Here is a 23871-nt window from a genome sequence, read left to right as displayed (position 1 = left end):
AAGTTTGTTTTGGTAAAAATTCATGTAACACCGCGAAATATTCGTCGGAGACCCCCAATGTGGTATACCAATCTTCATATCTCGGCGAGATAGAGCGATTTTGAGATGTGTGTCCGTCCGTCCGTCCGTGTGTCCGTCTGTCCATTATAAATTGTAATCAAACTACAGGCCGCAATTATGGACCGATCGTCACGAAATTTGGTATGGAGGTCGGTTTCACATCAGAATAGATCACTATTTTAATTGGTGATGATCGTGAAATATGTAGGGGGTGAAATGGACCAAGAACATAATATTTATCAAATTTAGTAGCGGCTCTGTAGGTCGCAATAATGGTCCGATCAAATTTTTAAATACGGTAAGAGTATATCACAAAGGAGAAGCTTGCAATTTGAGATAGCGATCGGATAATATTTAGAGGGTTAAATGGACCAAAACTTTTGTGTGAAAATTGTGAAAAATTTTAATATACAGCTTATATCTTAATTTCTGGAAGTGACATTCCGGACAAGTGAGATATACTTGAAAGTGGAACGCTTGACCTTTCAATTGATGCCAATTATGTTGGTGTGCATGATCAGATAACAAGTTACAGCTTAATATATTCCGTTATTTGTTTGTAGTGTAATAATAAACTCGCTAGAAGTCGCAATTATATATCAATAGTCACGAAATTTTGAACCGGGTAAGAGTATAGGTCGAAAAAGATGCCTACAATTTTGAATGATGATCTGATATTCTTTAGCGGGTGAAATTGACCATTACGTTTGTATGAAAAATATAAAATTGTATTTATGGTCGATATTTTAATTCCTTGAGGACATAAATATTTCGCAAAGTAGCCTACATATGGGAAAAAACTACTGATCTTTCCTATGATGTAAATTGCAATAAAGTGTTTGCTAGATAACGGGCCTACTGCCTAATATATAATGGGTTCCGTGTAGAGAACCACATGTTTATCCCATGCTACATATTGTCTCTCCAAAAGTTTGTGTAACACCACGAAATATTTGTCCTAGACCTCTTATTTGGTACGCTAAAATTCATATCTCGACGAGATAAAGCGATTTAGCGATGTGTGTCCGCCCTTTAACAATTGTAAACATGCTTAAGGCCGCAATTATGGACCGATTGTAACGAATTTCTTAAGGAGGTTGGGTTCGGGCCAGAATAGAAATGATTAGTTTTGCTGATGATCGTGAAATGTTCTGTGAATGAAATGGACCAAAAACAAAATTTTAACCAATTTTGTAGCGGCTCTATAGGTCAAAATAATAACCCGCAAAATTTTAAACAATGTTTGAGTTTATGATGAAGAAAAAGCGTACAAACCAACGTGAAGATCAGATAATACTTAGCGGGTTAAATGGACTGAAACTTTTTTGTGAAATTGGTAAAAACTTCAATAACGTAGCGGTTAAACAACGGAAGTAGTAGTACTACATAAGTGGGTTTCATTACATTTTAGTTTGTGTGAACTAAATTTTCCTTTCCTGCTACAAAAATGTCTTTGTCATGCTAGATAACTTTTTGGTTTTGGTCATAAGTATTATACAATTCATCTATGATATTTGATAATTAAATTTTCACAATCATTGAAAAGAAGTTCCGTGGAGAGCGATTGTCCAGGGTTAGTGGTATAGGGTATCCCATGGTCGGCTCCGTCCGACTATAGACTTTTCTTACTTGTTTTTAATTAAAATAACGTAAAACTTCTTGGCCAATTTCCCCTTGTTTTCCGAACTTTTTTGACAACATATGAGAGTTAATATATGTTCAAACAATAGATATATTAATAGTCGCATATACTTTCGGGTGTATCATTTATCAAATAACTCACAACTACAGTGAATGTTATGTAATTCAGTGATATCACTTCGGTAAGACCAAAAAAAAGATTATGCTATCGGAAAACCTTAGAAATTTCTTAATCATTCCTTTGTTTCCTACTTCACAAAAGTTCAATATCATGCCTTCAATTTTCCACTCCATCTTTGTTGTGTATTTTATGGAAGGAAAATGGCATTAGTAGAGAATTGATTTATGCAGTGGGGACATTCGGATATCTTGGCGTTATCGATTAGTATTTTTTTAAATATTTGCAGGTAAATTTAGGAGTTATATAAATTAAGGAAAAAATGCCGAGACACTTGTCTTCTTTTTTGTCTTTTATCACGCTGCGGTGTCAGAATATGGTCAGTTTTTCAATTTAGAAAATTCAGGTGTCCAATCGTTGTTACTGTCATTGAAGTTATTCCCTAAAGATATTTTTGTGTCCAATTGTAGATCTAATCACAAAGAATTTCTGAAGGCCGATAGTGGTTTTCTTGATAGACAACTAATGCTGAGCAATAGTAAGTCATATCTATGATGAAATTCTATTACCCAATCGTGGGTATTTAATGGCAAATTCTGGTGCCCAGTCGGGCAACTGTCAATAGACTATGTCCGCGTCCAATCGTCGGACTTCTCTTATAGAAATTCTTGTTTCCTATCCTGGATTTTCTCATAAATTGATCAGGAACCAAGAAAACTCCTGTCTTGTCAGTACTGAATACTTTTAAAATGAAATTCTGGCGCCCACAATTTTAGCAAAAATCCATGGACACAATTTTTCCCAATCTACATTTTTTATACTCTCAGCCTTATATAAAGTCCGTAGATGGTCATTTACGGTCTACTCCTTCTGGTAGACCTTTATGATATTTTCGTAGGTTTTATTGTTTTTGAGATATAGAAGTTCAAATTGAGACAATGCACTGACTGTATCGCCTCCTTATAAAACAATGGTATTACTGCAATTCCCCAATTTAAGCTTACATATCTTGAAATTGGTACAACCTAAGAAAAAGTAAATCATCTAATCTTGTAGAGAATTTTCACAGCTTCAACATTTTCTTTAGTCCCATTTTGATATGACTTGCAGTTTCCAAGCAAAATCTTGAAGACTTAAGATAAAAACCTAAAAATTTGAACTGAATCTCTATATCTCAAAAATGGTAAAACCTACGAAAAGACCTAAATGTCAGTCTGGTAGAGAATTTTCACAGCTACAACATTTTCCTTAGGCCAATTTACATAGAACTCTCGGTTTCCAAGCAAAATCGTGTTTGGTTTTAGTAATTTTTTTGTCCAAACTTAGCTTCAGCTCGAAAATGGGTACATCCCAACAAACTTTCAAAATAGTTGTTTAATGCAATTTAAGGTCGATATTCTTTGTGTTTAGAGCGGTATTATGTTTCTCGTGGGCAAGTCTATATTTTTTTTTTGAAAAAAAAACCGAAAATTATACTGTGACGCACTGAAATGAATGACTCCCAAAATAAGATATACTTCCAAAATTAACTATGTCGGCTCGGTCCATTTGTTCAGTTACCTCCTCTGTAACAATGATAAAATCCATATTTTGTTGGTTAGTTCATACGTCCGAAAATGACTACACAATTCTGAAAATCTCCTAATACATACCTTTGGGTTAAAGGATTTTGGTTATGTAGCCGCTATTCGATCTGTCCATAGATTAAAGTTTCAGTTCACACAGGCTCAGGTAATATTCCTACCCGCAAAGCTGACTGATACTTGCTGAGATTTTGACGAATCTGAATCTGTTTCCGATCAGTTTTTTTATTTCGTTTGTCGTTATAACGTCCTTTGCCGTCCTGAAGATGAAATTCAATGTAATTTCGAAATATTTGAAATAATATGTAATGAATAAAATATAAACATTCACCTCAATCTCAATTAAAAAATTATTTTTTGCACAATAGACATTTACTAATTTGTAGCAAGAGACGAGTTTCAAATAATCATAACGGACGACACTGCTGTGGAATAAGAATTATATCATAAAAATGGTTAATATAGATTTTTTGTTGCAAATTTCAAACATAATAAAGAATTTGTAATTGTTATGATGTTCAAAATAGTTCATTACAAAAACGTGTTAGAGACTTATTGCTCTTATCAAAAGTTGCAAAAACAGAAGATCGCACGTATGTTTTCTCTAGATGTTGTTTATAATCCAAAGTATTGGTCGTAATATGCTACTAACGTCTAATAAAAACAAAGAAGTCTTGTTCTGAACTCAGTAACACTTACAGTCAGCCTAAAATTACGATTAAACGCTTAAACAACACCTTAAAACTTAACAACTATGCAGAAAATTGCTCAGAAAGTCTAAAGTGTTCATTATTTTTATATTTTCAGAAATGTTGGACAATAAGTATACCAATGCGCTTAAATAATTCTCTGTAATACTTCCTCCAAATACTTTACACATTTCTTGCAAAATTGAAAACAGTTTAAAATTTTACTCAAAAATTAAAAAAAAATGTGTAACATAAGCTAATATCCCATGGGAACAAAAATCATTTCGGGGGCCCCCCTGGCTACGTCGGTGTCTGAGATCATTATAAGAACATAGTTGCTTAGAATATTTGGTTTACATCTGCGCAAATTAATCGATATATAAAACTTATGGAAGTACCCCAAATCATGGACCAATACTGACAATTTTTCGTGGGGATGCTTACAATGCAATAATAACTCCTGGTACCGGATTACAGCAAATTTGGTTGAACAATGTATTGGTAACATAATATACTTAAATTCAATATGATTCGTTTCATGGGAACCACGAGAAAATTTGGACCGAATACCCCAATATTTTACGTAGAGTGTTTTTAGGTGACTATGACCCATTGATAACAATTTCAATTCGATATAGCATTTAGAAGTATTTTTGTCACACCTTCCCATGTAAGTGCCACCACTGTGATATGGGGGCTATACCAGAACCTGTACCTATGTCCATCATTTTTAGTGAGAAAGTTTCTGTACCATTGCCAAGTTACAGCCAATTCGGCCTAAAAATGAAGATAAAATCCTCATAATACTTGAAATCGGATGGTACCGCTATAAGGGGGCTATACCAAAACCTATACCTATGTTCACAATTTTTGGTGAGGAAATGTCTGTATCATTGGAAATCCCAAATGCCAATTGACAGCTAATTCGGGCAAAAATTAAGATAAAATCCTCAAAATACCTGAAAATAACTATATGGTGGCTAAAGGAAAAATGGGCCCATATTCATGTATTGTCATCCAAATCTGAAAAGTGTGCAAAGTTTCATTCAGTTCGATTGGTCAACTGCAACTGTGTCAAAAATGAGTTAACAGATTTAAAATGCAAGTTAATAAAACACCGTTAAAACACTGTAAAATGGACCAATCTTTGTTTTAATTTCATTTTCTGTATTGTCATCTAAATTTGAAAAAATGCAAAGTTTTAGTTGCAAATGTGTTAAAAATGAGTTACCAGATTTGAACTAAACAGACACGAAAGCAAGTTAAATAAAACACTGTAAAAAACCACACACTTTTGAACAGAAAAAGAACAAAACTGTACGATTTTTGAAACGTACTTTAGCTATCCTGCTCCGAGTTTTTTCATTCACGAACGAAACAAAATGAATCGTTTGCAAACCTTTGCTCTGCGAAATAATAAATGACACATTCAGACAAACAACCCAATAAGCTAACATGATATACTTGGAATATACTGTGGTGGATGTTTGAATCAACCACCAAACGTTTGCAGTGTGTTTGGTACCGTTTCGTTTTCTATGAGTTGTTGTGAAGTTTAGAACTTTTCATTTTTCGGTTTGTTCGCACTCACGAATACAAACAAAACGAAACTAAACAGCGAGTTCAGTCAACATGGGTTATGTTTCGTTTTGTTTCGTTCTTATAGAAAACACGAAACGAAACGTTTGCGAACGTTTCATAAAGTTTTTTTCTGTACGCTGCTTCTTTTATTTGTTTTTGGATCAGATCATCACGGTTCTTTTTAATCAGACCTCGTATTTATAGCCTCGTTAGCCTAAAGGACCCACAGCCTAATATATAGCAAATAAGAAAAATGAAATGTTGCATCTTTGTTATATTTTTTTATTTGTTTTATCATTGCTTATCTCATAAAGTATCTAAAAAGTTTATCAAACAAAAGTTTATTTTTTTTCGGCATATAAGTGAGTTGATTTGCATTCGATGTTATTGGGCGTTAATTATTGGGAGATTTTATAGTTTTATACACGTCAGATATTTCAGCTTTTACGGTTGAGCTCGCAATTCTCATGGATTCAGGTGATTGATTTCTATCTGGTTTTAAGGACTATGTTGTTGTTGTTGTCAATACATCTGGATCTGGTTTTAATATGTATCATCGTTTGTAACAGATTACGGTAAATTTAAAACAAAATTTAGAATTGGAGATTTATTCAAATAAGCAGACACACTTTCATCGACATTTTCTTGAACACTTTTTTCGGTAGTCGCCCGAGATAGTTGAGAAATTTGTTTGTTTATTGATATTTGAAGGCGATTTATTTCCTCCTTTATATCCTTCGTTATGGTTGCCATATTTTCTTGAATATATTTTTTGATATCAATTTCTTTTGATTTCAGAATAAAATTCAATAAATCTTTGTTGCGATTATCTAATACGTTATTTTCACTTGTATCTTTTAAAAGTTCCATTTCTATATCATTTTCTTTCCGAGCAGTAATCTCTTCACAAATATATCCTAGCTTTAGAGTACATGTGGCATCGTTCCAAGAAATTCCAGAATCAGAGCTCAATAGTTCCACACAGTCCTCATTGTTATACTTATTATTAGGTTCATTTTCATCCCAATTGGTAAAATCAAATGATTGTCCTTTAAAAATCCATACAAACTGGGAACTGCTCTTTTTAAAACCTCCTATCCAAAATCGGGATTGTAGATCTAAATATAGTTTTATAGAGTTTCAAATTATTTTTTTTTTTAATATCAGATTTTGTATTAAACTCACCATTTATAATGTCACTTAGTTTTTGTTGTTTCGCCCTCGAATCCACGGCTATCAATGTCATTCCCCTATTTAAGCACTCTTGTGAGGCTTCAAACCATGTGTACTGAAATCAAAGCAATATTTTAATATATATTTTGTGTTGGCCACATGGAACCAGCGAATTTTTATGAATGACTTAGATCAGGTTCCATTCAACATATTCTTATGCGTAGTATCATTTACCTCTTCCGATTCTTCTATATAAATTCTATCAGCGCCATCATTTTTATAAGACCCAGCACTAGCAGTTGCGTAAAGTTGAGCCGCCAGAGCTATCCAAAAGTATGTTGTTGTTCTCAGCATTGCAATTCTTAAACTGAAATATAAGTTGAATAGAATGTTCTATATATAGAACCAATGAATGTTATATATACATATACAGAACGCTGGAATCTTTAATTTCATACTATTCCTTATCACTGATGGGTATTTCATAAAATACAATGTGTGTCATCACAGGCCAATGACAAGTCTGTCACATTTGGTTATTAAAAACAAGTAAGAATAGACTATAGTCGGACGGGTACGATCATGTGATACCCTACACCTTTACCACTGGGAATTAGCTTTCCACATATCAAAATTTCGATAAGGATGGGTTTTTTGTAAATTCGTCTTAGAAGTGTGCAAAAAGTACTAAAAATGGTGTAATTTGTGTGGCTGACCGACTAATTATCAACGTCCTGACGAAGCGGCTAAAGCTAGAATCTTGAAATTTTGGGTGGTGGGTGGTTAGTCTTGGGGCGAAGGTGCTCGATAATGCTGGGTTTTTTGAAATTCGTCTTAGAAGGGTGTGACAAGTACTAAAATGTACTAAAAATGGTGTAATTTGTGTGGCTGACCGACTAATAATCAACGCCTAGACGAAACGGCTGAAGCTAGAATCTTGAAATTTTGGGTGGTGGGTGGTTAGTCTTGGGGCGAAGGTGCTCGATAAGGCTGGGTTTTTTGGAAATTCGTCTTAGAAGGGTGCGACAAGTACTAAAATGTGGTGTACTTTGTGTGGCTGACCGACTAATTATCAACGCCTAGACGAAGCGGCTCGATAAGGCTGTTTTTTGGAAATTCGTATTAGAAGGGTGCGACAAGTACTAAAATGTACTAAAAATTGTGTAATTTGTGTTGCTGACCGACTAATTATCAATGTCCAGACGAAGCGGCTGCAGCTAGAATCTTGAGATTTTGAGTAGTGGTTTGTTTTGGCACGGATGGTGGTCGATAAGGCTGGGTTTTTGGAAATTCGTCCTAGAAGGGTGCAAAAAGCACTAATAATTGTACCATTTGTGTGGCTGGTACAATTTGGCTGATTTATAACACTCACGGTGCTCTTGAATCAAATTTAAATAGAAGGTGTTTACACCTGGGAAGTTTTTGCGGGATCTGAAACTACAATGTTTATAGATGAGAAAAATCAAAAAAAAAATCGCCGGAGCGCTTTTTAAATAAATCGCGATTCAAGTTGACATTTTTAGGGGCTGTTTAGGTTTTCAGGATTTTGCTTAGAAACTGCATGTCCTATCAAAATGACACAAAAGAAAATGTTGTAGCTATGAAAATTCTCTACAAGACTGACCTTTATGGTATTTTTGTAGGTTTTACCATTTTTGAGATATTGAAGTTCAAATTGGGACAATGCACTGACTGCATCGCCTGACCCCCTTATAAAACAATGTCATGTAGGGTGCGCCTTAACTAACTTTTAATGAAAACCGCTTACACAGGGGAAGTTTTTGTGAATTCTGAAACAGCAATGTTCATAGAAGAGAAAAAGCCAAAAACATGAAAAATCGTTGTAGAGATTTTTAAATAAATAGCGTCAAAATTCACATTTTTAGGTGTTTTTTAGGTTTTCGCTATTTTGCTTGGAAACCGCAAGTCCAATCGAAATGGAGCTAAAGAAAATGTTGTAGCTGTGGAAATTCTCTACAGGATTGGCGTTTATGATTTGTTCTCAGGCTGTTCCATTTTTGAGATAAAGAAGCTCAGTTCACATTTTAAGGTTTTGTTAGGGTTTCGCGATTTTGCTTGAATACGGTAAGTCTAGCTGTGAAAATTCTCTACAAGACTTGCTTGTGTAATTTTTCCCAGGTTGGTACATTTTTTAGATATATAAGTTTAAGTTGGGAAATTTCAGCCATGACATTGTTTTATAAGGGGACGATACAGAATTGAATTGAATTTGAATTGTCCCAACTTCAACTTCTATATCTCAAAAGTTGTAAAACCTACGAAAATATCTTTAAGGTCAATCTTGTAGAGAATTTCGATAGCTACAACATATTTTTTATTCCCAATTTGATAGGACTTGCGGTTTCCAAGCAAAGTCGCAAAAACCTAAACAAACCCTAAAAATGTCAACTTGAATCGCGATTTATTTAAAAAGCGCTCCGGCGATTTTTTTGTTTTTTGATTTTTCTCATCTATGAACATTGTAGTTTCAGAATCTGCAAAAACTTCCCAGGTGTAAGCACCTTCCATTTAAATTTGATTCAAAAGCACCGTGCACTGTGACCCAAAATGGAATTCAACATCTGGCGCGGTGGAAAATTTCTTTTGGAGATGAAAGTCCTTGGTGAGTATACTAAGAAACCAAAAGGAAATTGTCGACATAGGTCAAGTTACCTGAGATATCGCGCGGTGAAAATAGCTCAATATCTTTGTGTGGCGTTGTTGTAGCCTCGTTTTGAAATGACATGTCTTCAGTCAAATCGATTGACGAATCTTTATGTAGAACATTTCATATTTCTAACTTAATGCTTTTCATGCTTTCCGCATACGAAGTAGAGGGCACTTTGCTAGTTTATGTATAAAAATCCAATTGGACAATTAAAATGTTAGGGCACCATGTAATTTGCAATAATGCAAAAACTGGGAATGGGCAAATGTGGTTCTCTACACAAAACCCATTATATATTAAGCAGTAGGTCCGTTATCTAGCAGACACGTTATTGCAATTTGCATCAGGGGGAATATTAGTAGATCTATTTCCATATGTAGTCTATTTTGCCGGTTTATGTCCTCCAGAAAATAAAATATGGACCAAAGAATATTTTTTTTTTCATACAAAAGTAATGGTCCATTTCACCCGCTAAATATTTCACGATCATCACCAATTAAAATAGCGATCTATTCCGATGTGAAACCGACCTCCATACCAAATTTCGTGACGATCGGTCCATAATTGCACCCTGGAGTTTGATTACAATTTATAATGGACAGACGGACACACGGGCAGACGGAAGAACACACATCTCAAAATCGCTTTATCTCGCAGAGATATGAAGATTGGTATACCACATTAGGGGTCTCCTAGGAGTATTTCGCGGTGTTACATGAAATTTGCTGGCATAAAATACAGCTTTTCATCCTAAACGTGTAATAACAAGTAAAAAGTCGTTAAGTTCGGCCGGGCCGAACTTTTTATACCCTCCACCATAAAATAGTCTTAATTAAAATGGAATAATTAGGGTCCTTTCACAATTTTAGGTGCAACAACTTTTCGACAATGCATAGACTCCTACTGCCTCCCACTATTGCTTAAATTACACTGTGAACACAAATGTTGGGGCAGAGATAATTCCTTTTGGAGATGAAAGCCCTTGGTGTGTGTATATTAAAAACCCCGAAGGACAGATGCGCCGTGAGTCGAACTTCTGCGTTATGGCGTGATGAAGTTTTTGCAAGAGACCCTGTATGAATTATTATCTTTGTTTGTTGTTTTTGTAGAGCACTTAAGCAACAGTGAACAAAGATATAACGCTAATTCTTGATGGCCCACAAGGTCTCTAACAATAATTTCATCACGCTCACTAAGGCCTTTCTTCCCAAGAGGAATTTTCAGTGCCCCAGACTTTCACCCCCATTTTGTTGCACAGTGTTATCTAATCTAATCAAAAAAATGTGTTCAGCTAGGTGAAAGGTACCACCTACGGGGCTATATCAAAGAGTCAACCTATCTTTAAATTTTTTGGCGGAAAAGTTTTATAACTGTAGGGAACTTCAAGAGTGAAATTGAGGGTATTTCATCAAAACAATGGACCCATGTTGACGATTTTTAGTGAATTCTCAAAATACCGATCATTACAGCTAGTTCGGTTAAAAATTGAAGCTAAAATTCTCAAAATACCGAAAATAGGGAGATACCGTTGTATGGGGGCTATACCAAAACATGGACCTGTGTATGTTGACGATGTTTTGTTGGAGATGTTTTATGACCACTGAGAACTTCAAACGTCAAATTACAGCTATTTCGGTTAAAGACTGTAGCTAAAATTCTCAAAATACCGAAAATTGGGAAGGTACTGTTATATGGGGGCTATACTAAAACATGGACCTACGTTTAAAAATGTTAACTAAAATGAACCTATGTTGACGATGTTTGGTGGAGATGTTTCATGACCACTGAGAACCTCAAATGTCAAATTGCAGATAGTTTGCTTACAAATTGTGGCTAAAATTCTCAAAATACCGGAAATCGGGAGGTACGGCTATAAGGGGGCCATACCAAAACATAGACCTATGTTGACGATGTTTGGTGGAGATGTTTCATGACCACTGAGAACCTCAAATGTCAAATTGCAGATAGTTTGGTTACAAATTGTGGCTAAAATGCTCAAAATACCGAAAATCGGGAGGTACGGCTATAAGGGGGCCATACCAAAACATGGACCTATGTTGACGATGTTTGGTGGAGATGTTTCATGACCACTGAGAACCTCAAATGTCAAATTGCAGATAGTTTGGTTACAAATTGTGGCTAAAATGCGCAAAATACCGAAAATCGGTAGGTACCGTTATATGGGGGCTACACCAAAACATGGACCTATGTTGACGATGTTTGGTGGAGATGTTTCATGACCACTGAGAACCTCAAATGTCAAATTGCAGATAGTTTGGTTACAAATTGTGGCTAAAATGCGCAAAATACCGAAAATCGGTAGGTACCGTTATATGGGGGCTACACCAAAACATGGACCTATGTTGACGATGTTTGGTGGAGATGTTTCATGACCACTGATAACCTCAGATGTCAAATTGCAGATAGTTTGGTTACAAATTGTGGCTAAAATTTTAAAAATACCGAAAATCGGTAGGTACCGTTATATGGGGGCTATACCAAAACATGGACCTATGTTGACGATGTTTGGTTTAGATGTTTCATGACCACTGAGAACCCCAAATGGTAAATTACAGCTAGTTCGGTTAAACATTTTTACTAAAATGCTCCAAATACCGAAAATCGGGAGGTACGGTTATAAGGGGGCCATACCAAAACATGGACCTATGTTGACGATGTTTGGTGGAGATGTTTCACGACCACTGAGAACCTCAAATGTCAAATTGCAGATAGTTTGGTTAAAAATTGTGGCTAAAATACTGAAAATACCGAAAATCGGGAGGTACCGTTATATAGGGACTATACCAAAACATGGACCTATGTTGACGATGTTTCATGACCATTGAGAACCTCAAATGTCAAATTGCAGATAGTTTGGTTAAAAATTGTGGCTAAAATTCTGAAAATACCGAAAACCGGGAGGTAGCGTTATATGGGGACTATACCAAAACATAGACCTATGCCCATATCCTTCGGGATATACGTTTGTTGATCACTAGGAACCCTAAGTGCCAAGTTATAGCTAATTCGGTCTGCAAATGTGGCGAAGAACGTCAAAATACCTCAAATCCGGAGGTACCGTTATATGGGGGCTATACCAAAGAGTGGACCGATATAGCCCATCTTCGAACTTGACCAGCCTATGGAAAAAAGACCATCGGGTGCAAAATTTCAGCACTCTATCTCAATTATTGCGGACGTTAGAGTGATTACAACAGACGGACGGACAGACGGACATGGTTAGATCCTCTTAGAATTTTATCCTGATCAAGAATATATATACTTTATAGGGTCGCAAATGATTAGTTCGATGTGTTACAAACGGAATGACAAACTTAATATACCCTCCATACTATGGTGGAGGGTATAAAAATGCCTTACAACAGTTTTGAATACTTTATATATCAAACATACAAATTTGAGTTTTTTTCATGTTTTGCATCAAAATATGAATGTTTTTAAGTTTTTCATATGTTCTAAATATTTAAAAAATCTCAAACCATGATAAACGAACAAAAAAAAAACAACAAATTTAATATTTTTTTGGAAAAAAAATTTAATTTTTTTTTTTTTTTCAAAAATAATATTTTTTCCAAAATTTAGCAAATACTTCTTGGGTTTTTATTAAACTCTTATAACTCTTATAAAAACTCATATATTTAAAAAAATCAATTTGTGTGAGAAGCCTATAATTTATAAGGGAAAAGTTATGGAAACAAGTAAAAAAGTATCAGTCAGTTTTGCCGACAGAGATATACACTCAGCCTGTGTGGAGTGAAACATTTTTTTTCCCAAAAAAAACTTATTTATTGGGGTTTCCAAAATTTTTGGCATATGAACCGACAAAAATATAAATTGAATTAAAGCCAAAAAAGAAATTGCGGGGGATATCGGTAGATAGGACTTTTATAACATACTTGCTTACGATAAACATAATATCGCTGTAAACAGGGCCACTAGGAACACCTTCGGTCAACATGTCCAAAGGATCCTCGAACAGACCTTTAACAACACAAACATGTTGAATATTTGTGTGGGTGGTACCCCAAGGATTGAGCCGATAGGGCCCACATTTAAACATAAACTAAGTTTGGACAAAATATTTAGAGATCCAAAGTTTGAACCAAATCGGTTGCTGCTTTCATGAGATATCGCGTGTACCATTTTATCGAATATTTTCTATATTTTCTTTTGTGGTGGAGGTACTGAAAGGAGTGGACCTATAAGCACCACCTTCGAATTTCATCTAATATTCGAAGAAATATTACGATATCCAAAGTGTGGACGAACTCAGTATTCGGTTCGAGATCTCCAGTCACTACATATGGTGGGATAGGGGTTTTCACACGTTTCGGGATATTTTCTCAAGAAGTATGGACATGCTCCTGAAAAAAAAACGTTTATTGTCGTAATTGAGGCAGCGAATGCAAGTTGCTTCAACAAAAATCAAATTGATTCGAAAGCAGGTCTTAAAGTGCATTTAAATTTTGTGCGGGAGGTACCCGAAGGTGTGGACAAATATAGTCGATATTCGAACCTGATCCCTAACTGGTAGGCACATTAGGATGTGCAAAGTATGGACCAAAACGGTCACTCCCTTCATGAGTTATCGTGCGCACAATTTTTGCGAACATTTTTTAAATTTTGTGGGAGAGGTACCTGAAGGAGTGGACCTATATGGCTTTTCTTCGAACTTAAACTAAGTTTGAACAAAATATTACGTAGGCCAACTTTTGGAGCGAATCGGCGGATCCGTTCGGGAATTATCTTGCGCTCCAACCACTACACACGGTGTCATAGGGGTTTTTTGCAACTTTATGGCTATTTTCTCAGGAAGTATGGACTTGCCCCTGATGATAACTTATAGTATCGAAAGGGGGGCAGTGAATACAAGTTGATACAACAAAAATTAAAGCGATTCGAGAGCAGGGCCTAAACTGAATTTTTCCGAAATTTTGTGTGGGAGGTACCCGAAGGAGTAAACCGTTCGAGTCCATATTGAAACCTCATCTAAGTCTGGTAGAAATTTTACGATGTGCAAAGTATGGACCAAATCGGTTACTTCCTTTAAGAGTTATCGTGCGTAAAAATTTTCCGAACATTTCCGAACTTTTGTGGGGGAGGTAGCGGAAGGAGTGGACCGAGATAACCCGTCTTCGAACTTAAACTAAGTTTGGATAAAATATTACGAAAGACAAATTTTGGAAACGTACTTCGCCTATGTTGCTCCGAGTTGTTTCATTCACGAACGAAACAAAATGAATCGTTTGCAAACGTTTGCTCTGCGAAATAATAAATGACACATCCAGACAAACAACCCAATAAGCTAACATGACATACTTGCAATATACTGCGGTGTATGTCTGAATCAACCGCCAAACGTTTGCAGTGTGTATTGTACGGTTTCGTTTTCTCTGAATTGTTGTGAAGTTGAGAACTTTTCATTGTTCGTTTTGTTCGCACTCACGAAAGTAAACAAAACGAAACTAAACAGCGAGTTGGGTCAACATGGGCTATGTTTCGTTTTGTTCTTATGGAAAACACGAAACGAAACGTTTGCAAACGTTTTATAAAGTTTTTTTATTTGTTTTTGATCAGATCGTGATGGTTCTTTTTTATAAGACCTCGTATTTATAGCCTCGTTAGCATAACGGACCCACAGCCTAAAATATAGCAAATAAGAAAAATGGAAAGTTGCATCTTTGATATACATATTTATTTATTTATTTATTTATTTATTTGTTTTATCATTGCTTATCTCATAAAGTATCTAAAAAGTTTATCAAACAAAAGTTTTTTATTTATTTTTTTTCGGCACATAAGTGAGTTGATTTGTGATCTGAGTTGATTTGGTTAGTTATTGGGAGATTTTGTAGTTTTATATACGTCCGATATTTCAGCTTTTACGGTTGTGCTCGCAATTCCAATGGATTCGCGTAATTGATTTCTATCTGGTTTTAAGGACAATGTTGTTGTTGTCAATACATCTGGATTGAGTATTTTATTGGTTTCAATTGTATCATCATTTGTAACAGATTTACGGTAAAATGGATTTAGAACAAAATTTAGAATTGGAGATTTTTCGTAGCGTTTTATTTTATTCAAATAACCAGACAGAGTTTCTTCGACATATTCTTGAACACTTTTTTCGGTAGTCGCCCAAGATAGTTGAGAAATTTTTTTGTTTATCGATATTTCAAGGCGATTTATTCCCTCCTTTATATCCTTCGCAAAGTTTGAGATATTTTCTTGAATATATTTTTTGATATCAATTTCTTTTGATTCCGGATTAAAATTCAATAAATCTTTGTTGCGATTATCTAAAATGTTATTTTCACTTGTCTCTTTTAAAATTTCAATTTCTTTATCATTTTCTTTCTGATTAGTAATCCCTTCACAAATATATCCTAGCTTTATAGTACATGGGGCATCATTCCAAGACATTTCAGAATCAGAACTCAAAAGTTGCACACAGTACTCATTGTTATTTTCATTATTGGGTTCATTTGCATCCCAATTGGTATAATCAAATGATTGTACTCTAAAAATCCATGCAAACTGGGAACTGCTCTTTCATAAACCTCCTATCCAAAGTCGGGATGGTAGACCTAAATATAGTTTTATAGAGTTTTAAATTATTATTTTTTTTTTTAAATATCAAATATTGTATTAAACTCACCATTTGTAAAGTCTTTTAGCTTTTGTTGTTTCTCACTCGAATCCAAGGCTATCAATGTCATTCCCCTATTTAAGCATCCTTGTGCGGCTTCAAACCATGTGTACTGAAATCAAAGCAATATTTTAATATATATATTGTGTTGGCCACATGGAACCAGCGACTTTTTATGAACGACTTAGAACAAGTTCCATTCAACATATGCTTATGCATAGTATCATTTACCTCTTCCGATTCTTCTATATAAATTATATCACCGGCAACAGTTTCAAGACATCCAGCACTAGGCTTTGCGTAAAGTTGAGCAGCCAGAGCTATCCAAAAGTATGTTGTTGTTCGCAACATTGCAATTCTTAAACTGAAATATAAATTGAATTGAATGTTCTATATATAGAGAACCAATGAATGTTTTTATATATAGAACGCTGGAATCTTGAATTTTATACTATTCCTTATCACTGATGGGTATTTCATAAAATACAATGTGTGTCACTACAGGCCAATGACTAGTCGGTCACACTTCTTCTTCTTCTTCTTTATTTGCATATTCGATCTCGAATATAAGCGACCAATACAATTATATATCATTATTTGTTACAAATTTTAAGGTATATTCATATACTATTCGTGATCTCCATAAAAGCTTCTCTATTTCTGGCTTCACTCAGTAGGATTGAGAGATTTCCAACGCCGGTCCATTTCAGTATATTGCCAATCCAATCCCTTCTATCGTTCCACCGATATGGTTTGGAGCAGCTTGTATTTTCGGTTCCTCATAATATGTCCAAGATGTGACACTTTTCTTCTTTTTATTGTTGTAATGAGTTCACGTTCTCGATTAACCCTTGTCAGAACTACTGAATTGGGTATCAAATGTGTCCATGGGATTTTTAGGATACGTCGATAAATCCACGTTTCAAAAGATTCCAGTTTATATATGTCAACGGCCTTTAACGTCCATACTTCTGAGGCGTACAGCAAAACAGACCAAACATAAGTTTTAACAAATCGAATTTTTGTTTCCATGTTTATGTCATGACTACATAAGACATTTTTGTATATGAAAAATGTACCTCTCGCCATTTCTATTCTGCATCGTATTTCTTTTGTGTTATCCCAGTTTTCATTTATTTTGACGCCGAGATATTTAAAGGTCTGTACTCTATCTATATGTACATTATTTATTTGTAATTCGGTTGTTTCTTGGTTTCTGGACTTGGATATAACCATATATTTAGTTTTTGGGATGTTGATCTTTAACCCATACTTTGCGCTACAGATATGTAGACGATTCAGAAGCAATTGTAGTTCTGACAGGCTACTTGCAATTAACGTGGTATCATCTGCATATCTGACGTTGTTGACGAATGTTCCACCAATATATATGCCTTTACAAACGTTAGAGACTGATTCATAAAAAATTCTTTCGGCGTAAATATTAAAAAGAAACGGTGATAGTATGCAGCCCTGTCTAACTCCTCTCGATATTGCAATAGAGTCTGTAAGTTCTCCATTAATGTCGACTTGTGCTGTTTGGTTCCAATATAGTTCCTTGATGTATTGTAATTCCTTTCCTTGGATGCCAATAGAAATGAGGATTTCTACCATTTTTTCATGCTGTACGGTATCGAAGGCCTTTTCATAATCCACAAAACAAATGTATACGTCCTTTTGTACATTTCTACATTTCTGTATTAAAACTTGTATAGAGAGTAGGGCTTCTCTCGTACCCATGCCTTCTTTAAATCCAAATTGCGATAGCCCCATGTATTCTTCACATTTTTTATATATTCTGGAATGTATAATTCTTAGAAATATTTTGAGAGCGTGGCTCATCAAACTTATTAGTCTGAAATCGGTACATTGTCTTGGGTGGTTTTTCTTCGGAATCGTGATGAAAGTAGATTTCAGCCAGTCTTGGGGGTATCTGCCTGAGTCGTAGATGTAGTTAAAAAACAATACTAAAATCTGTATGTTTTCGTTGTCTATTAATTTTAGTAATTCGGAAGGAATTTAGTATTTTCGGTATTGATTTGTAATATACTCCTGAGGCTTCTTTAAGTCGTTTATGTAAATTGAAGTCGTCATGAAGCTCCTGCAGACGTTCAATTTCCTGACATTGCTTGTTTAAGTGCTCGATTTTTGCGGTTCGTATTAAGCTCAAAATATATTTCATAATTTGTGTGTTTATATTTTCGGCGCTCTTCCATCAATTTGAGTATGTCGTTTGTCATCCATTCTTTATTTTTAGGTTTTTTGTAGTTTCCTAGGTTATTGCTGGCAATATTTTTTAATGTATTTTTGATAGAACTCCATATGTTCTCTACTTCCTCCCTGTTTATATTGTCTAAATCACGATTTATACTTTGCTTCACAACTGCGAGTGTATTATGGTTATCAAGTTTCTCCACAGCAAATTTCCTTCGCCGAACCGTTTTCCTTGCTAGGGATATTCTGCAACACATATTCGCTAATAAAAGATTATGGTCGGATGGCACGTCAGCTCCTGGATAAGTGGGTGTTTTCTTTATGTATGAGAAAACCCGTTTATTTATGATTACATAATCTATTTGATTTCTCACAATGTTGTATTTTCGATCTTGTGGAGATTTCCACGTATACAGTCTTCTTTTGGGAAGACAGAAAAATGTCTTTGTTATTTTCATTTTATACTCTTGGCAGAATTGAATCAGTCTGTCCCCTCTTTCATTTCGATCTCCAAGTCCGTATTTTCCCGTTACACTAGGTACAGCTTCTTCTCCAACTTTTGCGTTAGAGTCACCTTGGATAATATTTATCTCATGGGATTTTGTAGTTTTCAATAAATATGTGATTTCGTCATAGAATGCTTCAATTTCTTCATCACTTTTATCTGCAGTTGGCGAGTATGCTTGTATTATGTTTATATTCATAGGCTTTGCTTCTATTTTTATTAGCATTGCTCTATCTGATTTTGGTATAAATCCTATTACAGATTCCAACTCCATTCCGGTGGTTGTTATTTTGATTGCCAGAGTGGTATACCTTTGTGTTGTTAGATGTAAACTCGCCATTATCAGGCCACAATGTTTCACTTACACCCAATATGTCTATGTTGTAATGGTTCATTTCGTTTATTGTGTTGGCTAGTTTTCCTGGTTCGTAGAGACTTCTTACATTCCAGGTACCGATATTTAGCTTTCTTTTTGTTTTACCTCCGGGGATTCTTAGCACCCTTGTATTGCCGGAGACTAAGGGCCGTGTATTTGATTCATTGTTCATAATTGTATGGTTTTCTAGGGAGGGAATACATCAGTGGTTTCCCCTTGCCTTCTGATGGGTTTATAATTTTCCGTCTACATACTCAGCCGCTCCAATGGAGTACAGACGCTGTTTGCTGCCGCTTAATTTAAGGCAGACGCAGCTACCTGTTGGTCCGCGGGACGTATTTGATTTCCGTCCTACCACCCATATCTGGGAAGCTTTCCCCGCCACCTGGGGACGCGCCATATAGGAGTTACAGGTTTCCCCGATACACTTACACAGTTTGGCTCGATACACTTTTTTGAGCTACTTTAACAAATTATTACGTGTTTTCTCTAAAATAATTTTTTATTTTTGATAATTTAAAATGAAAAATTGCATTCTTCACAAAGTTTCCGTACTGAAAATGTATTTTATTAACAAGTTGTCTAAGAAATATTTCAAATTTTGTGTTTGAATACTACTTTTGAGAGAAACTTCGTTGAATCAAAATTACTTCTTTATGCCATGGATTTCCTTTATCAACTCATAAAATTTCGCGGGAATTTGTACTGAATATAAAGGTATTGCGATTTAAAATTCAAAAAAATTACGAGTTCAGAATTAGGGCGGATTAGAGGAGCATGCAATACATGTCTGTTGGACAAAATGTACGATATATCAAGGGTTGGTGGAGTATATCTCGAAAACCAATTGTTTTAGTACATTAATCAACAATTTATATAAATTTGTTGTTCAATAGTAGAAGAAAACAAGTAAAAAAGTGTCAGCCGGCTTTGCCGACAGAGATATACCCTCAGCCTGCGTGGTTTGAAATACTTTTTTTTTCCACAAAAAAAAAAAAAAAAAAAACTTATATATTTAGGGGGTTTTCAAAATGTTGGCCGTATGCACAGACAAAAGTATGGATAGGATTAAGGCTCAAAAATTTGCGGGGATATCGATAGATAGGTCGTTTTATCACACTAGCCTGCGAAAAACATAATATAGCTATATTCGGTAATATATTCGGTTCGAGCCTTCCAGGCACTACATATGGTGCCATAGTGGCTTTTTACAACTTTCGGGCTTTTTTCTCAAGAAGTATGGACTTGCCCCTGAAAAAACTTTTACTGCCGTTATTGAGACAGCGAATGCAAGTTGCTTCAACAAAAATCAGAGTGATTCGAGAGCAGGTCTTAAAGTGAATTTATCCAAAATTTTGTGTGGGAGGTACCCGAAGGAGTGGACTAATATAGTCCATATTCGAACCTGATCTATATCTGGTAGATATTTTAGGATGTGTAAAGTATGGACCAAATCGGTCACTCCCATCAAGAGTTATCGTGTGCACAATTTTTCCGAACATTTTCGAACTTTTGTGGGGAAGGTACCTGAAGGAGTGGACCGATATGACTTATCTTCGAACTTGAACTAAGTTTGCACAAAATATTACAAAGACCAAATTGTGGACCGAATCACCAGACCCGTTCGAGAGTGATATTGCGCTCCAACCACTACACACGGTGTCATAGGTCTTTTTTTGTACCTATCAGGCTATTTTCTCAGGAAGTATGGACTTGCCCCTGATGAAGATTATACCGTTATATTGGGGGCAGTGGATGCAAGTTGCTACAACAAAAATCAAAGCGATTCTTGAACAGGCCCTAAACTGAACTTTACCGAAATTTTGTGTGGAAAGAACCCGAAGGAGTGTACCGATTGAGTCTCGACATTGTCAGTGAACTATAAGTGTTTATACCAAAATTCATCTGACAACGCCAACTCCTTTTATATTTGGCTACCGTTTATTTGAACTCGCGACATAGTGCAGCGTTTTTTTTTTTTTGAGATTATGCGCCATTATCTTGAGAACTATGGACTTGCCCTCGAAAAAAATTACAATGACGTAACGGGGGCCGCATGAACATCCTGTTACAAAAAATTTCATAACGATTCGTGAGGTGTCACTAAACTGCACTTATTTCAAATTAGGTGTGGGAGGTACCTGATGGAGTGGACCGATATAATCCATATTCGAACCTGGTGTATGCCTAGTGGTAGTATTACCATATGCAAAGTTTGGTTCAATTCGGTTACTCCCTTCGAGAGTTATCGTGCGCACAAGTTTTGCGACAATTTTGAACATTTGTGGGGGAGGTACCTGAAGGAGTGGACCTATATGGCCCATCTTCGAACTTGAATCAAACCTGGACAAAATATTTCGATACCCAAAATTTTAACCGAATCGATTGATATGTTCGAGAGTTATCGTGCGCACCAGCCAGCCAGACAGACGGACATTGCTAGATCTACTCAAAATTTTCTGAAACGGTTATCGTACAAACATACCTGGGGTCAAAAACCATTATTTCGATGAGGCACATTTTGCCCGTATGAAATTATATATACCCTCGTTAGCATAAATGCTGAGGATATAACAATTAAAACGTGTCATAGAAGATAGGCAGATTTTTAAGGACTGCCAGTTTGGTTTTCATCCAGGACTTTCTACAACCCATGCCCTTTCTTGCTTCACGGACTTGGTATCCAAAGGAACTCAACAAAAGATATGGCACGCTAGCCGTAAACTTAGATTTTGCAAAAGCCTTTGATAGTGTCATTTGGCTTCAGTGAGAATCTATGTAGACTAGTGGCCAGCTTCCTCGAGGGGCGATACTTCTTAGTTAAAGTTGGTGAGTGCAAGTCTAGTCGAAGACAAATATTAGCAGCTGTGCCTCAAGGTTCAATATTGGGGCCTCTGCTATATAATATTTATATTGGTGGCATACCTGGACCACCTCTAGATGGCTTGTTATTGGTATATGCGGACGATGTTCTGATAGCTGGACCACTGGTCGCAGCTTTAAGACGTAGGATGAACACTTACCTAGCAGAGCTGCGTGTTTACTTTTAGAAATGGAAACTCCGACTTAACGTAGCAAAATGTCAGTCTATGGTAATCACTGGAGCCAGAGGACTTGTGTACATTTCATTCCAAACCTTCATATTGGAGTAGCATAATACAGAATGTCGATAAAATGAAATATCTTGGTATATTGTTCCATGACCGCTTTGATTTTTGCAGGCACGTAGATTTTGTACTAGACAAAGCTAAGAAACTGTATTTTGCTTATTACAGAGTTGTAAATGTGAATGGTGGGCACTCAGAAAGAGTTAGACTTCTGATATATAAACAAATTATCAGACCCATTGTGACGTATGCCTTTCCATTATGATATCGTCACACCAAATGAAAAGGATACGCATTTGGGAAAGGGGGGTTCTACGTGCATGTTCGGGTATTCGCCCAATTCAAAGGTATGTTGGTACATTTTTAATGCCATCGTGTAAACTAATATACGAAAAATCTGGAATCTGTCGAATTGATAGGTATCTCATCAACTGTAGCTTGAAATTTTTTGAAAAGAGCCGGAACCTAGGCAATCCGATTATACGCGAAACGCTAACCTGTAATGATAGTCATCAGGTAATATTAACAAAACTACACCTCTCTCCTGGAAGTGTATGGATTATTATTCATTGACGATGACCTTTTATTTTATCATAGAAGATATAAAACATTTGATTTATATAATCCTGTATATATAACATCACAGTAATGTATGTTTATTATTTGTATGTAGTTGTGCATAGTTATGATTAAGTAAGTTTTAAATTAAAGCATAAATTCCGAATATATCTTGAGAGATTAGCCCATTTTTAATAATTCTTTTTTTTTTTTTTTTGGGCGACAACAAATTTGAAATTCTTGCCCAAACAACATTATTATTTAAAAAGACTTGATAGATCAATATGTATCCTAAGTATAATAAAAATGTAAAACTTTAATTTTTGTAACGATTGAAATGAATTTAAATAAATGGCAATTTTAAAAGTTAAAAAGAAAACACTTTAAAAAAATCCTTTTTTTTTTTTGAAAAAATACTGTGAAAAGAAAATCAAAATTTGTTTTCTTAAAAAATTATTTCCTGTTGCACGAATGAATGACCTATTTTTTGCCTATTAATAACTTAAATAATTTTTATTCCATTTAAATATTGAAAAAAGGTCCCGGAATAATGTTATACATATATGATATAAAATCTTATATATAAAAGACAATTTGTGTATGTTTGTATGTTCCATATAGACTCAAAAACGGCTGAACCAGTTTTTTTTTTTAATTTCAGAGAATGTACAGGGGACACCGGTGGTGAAAATAGGCTATATATTTTTCTGCGTTTCGGAGGGGGCGGGGTATCTCTCCTATGCCCTATTTTTTAAAAACGCTATTTTAGCAAAACTGTCGAACGTATCGGAGAGAAAATTAATTTGCGAGACAATGGTTGTTGTGTCTCCGATCCTAGGTACTAATGTGGGGCCTAAAGGCCCGACCATGCCCACTTTTTTTAAATTTCTTATATATTAAAAACTGCTTAACCGATTCTCTTGAAAAT

General features: G+C 35.4%; 1 protein-coding gene across 1 annotated transcript; it reads right to left on the bottom strand.

Annotated features, from left to right (window-relative positions):
- Positions 1-5933: 5933 nt before the first annotated feature.
- On the bottom strand, positions 5934-7215 carry LOC141393339 (collectin-11-like). Its single transcript, XM_073966335.1, has 3 exons — positions 7080-7215; positions 6858-6960; positions 5934-6790 (listed from the first exon to the last, which is right to left on the bottom strand). Exons 1-3 carry the CDS (start codon positions 7197-7199, stop codon positions 6243-6245), a joined length of 771 nt encoding a protein of 256 aa, XP_073822436.1. The 5' UTR covers positions 7200-7215; the 3' UTR covers positions 5934-6242.
- Positions 7216-23871: the final 16656 nt, after the last annotated feature.

Source organism: Musca autumnalis, unplaced genomic scaffold (genome assembly GCF_047663935.1).
Source record: "Musca autumnalis isolate F117 unplaced genomic scaffold, ASM4766393v1 scaffold_2, whole genome shotgun sequence".
Lineage (NCBI taxonomy): Eukaryota > Metazoa > Arthropoda > Insecta > Diptera > Muscidae > Musca > Musca autumnalis.
The sequence above is the reverse complement of the archived record's forward strand: the minus strand, read 5'-3'. Positions and strand labels throughout refer to the sequence as shown.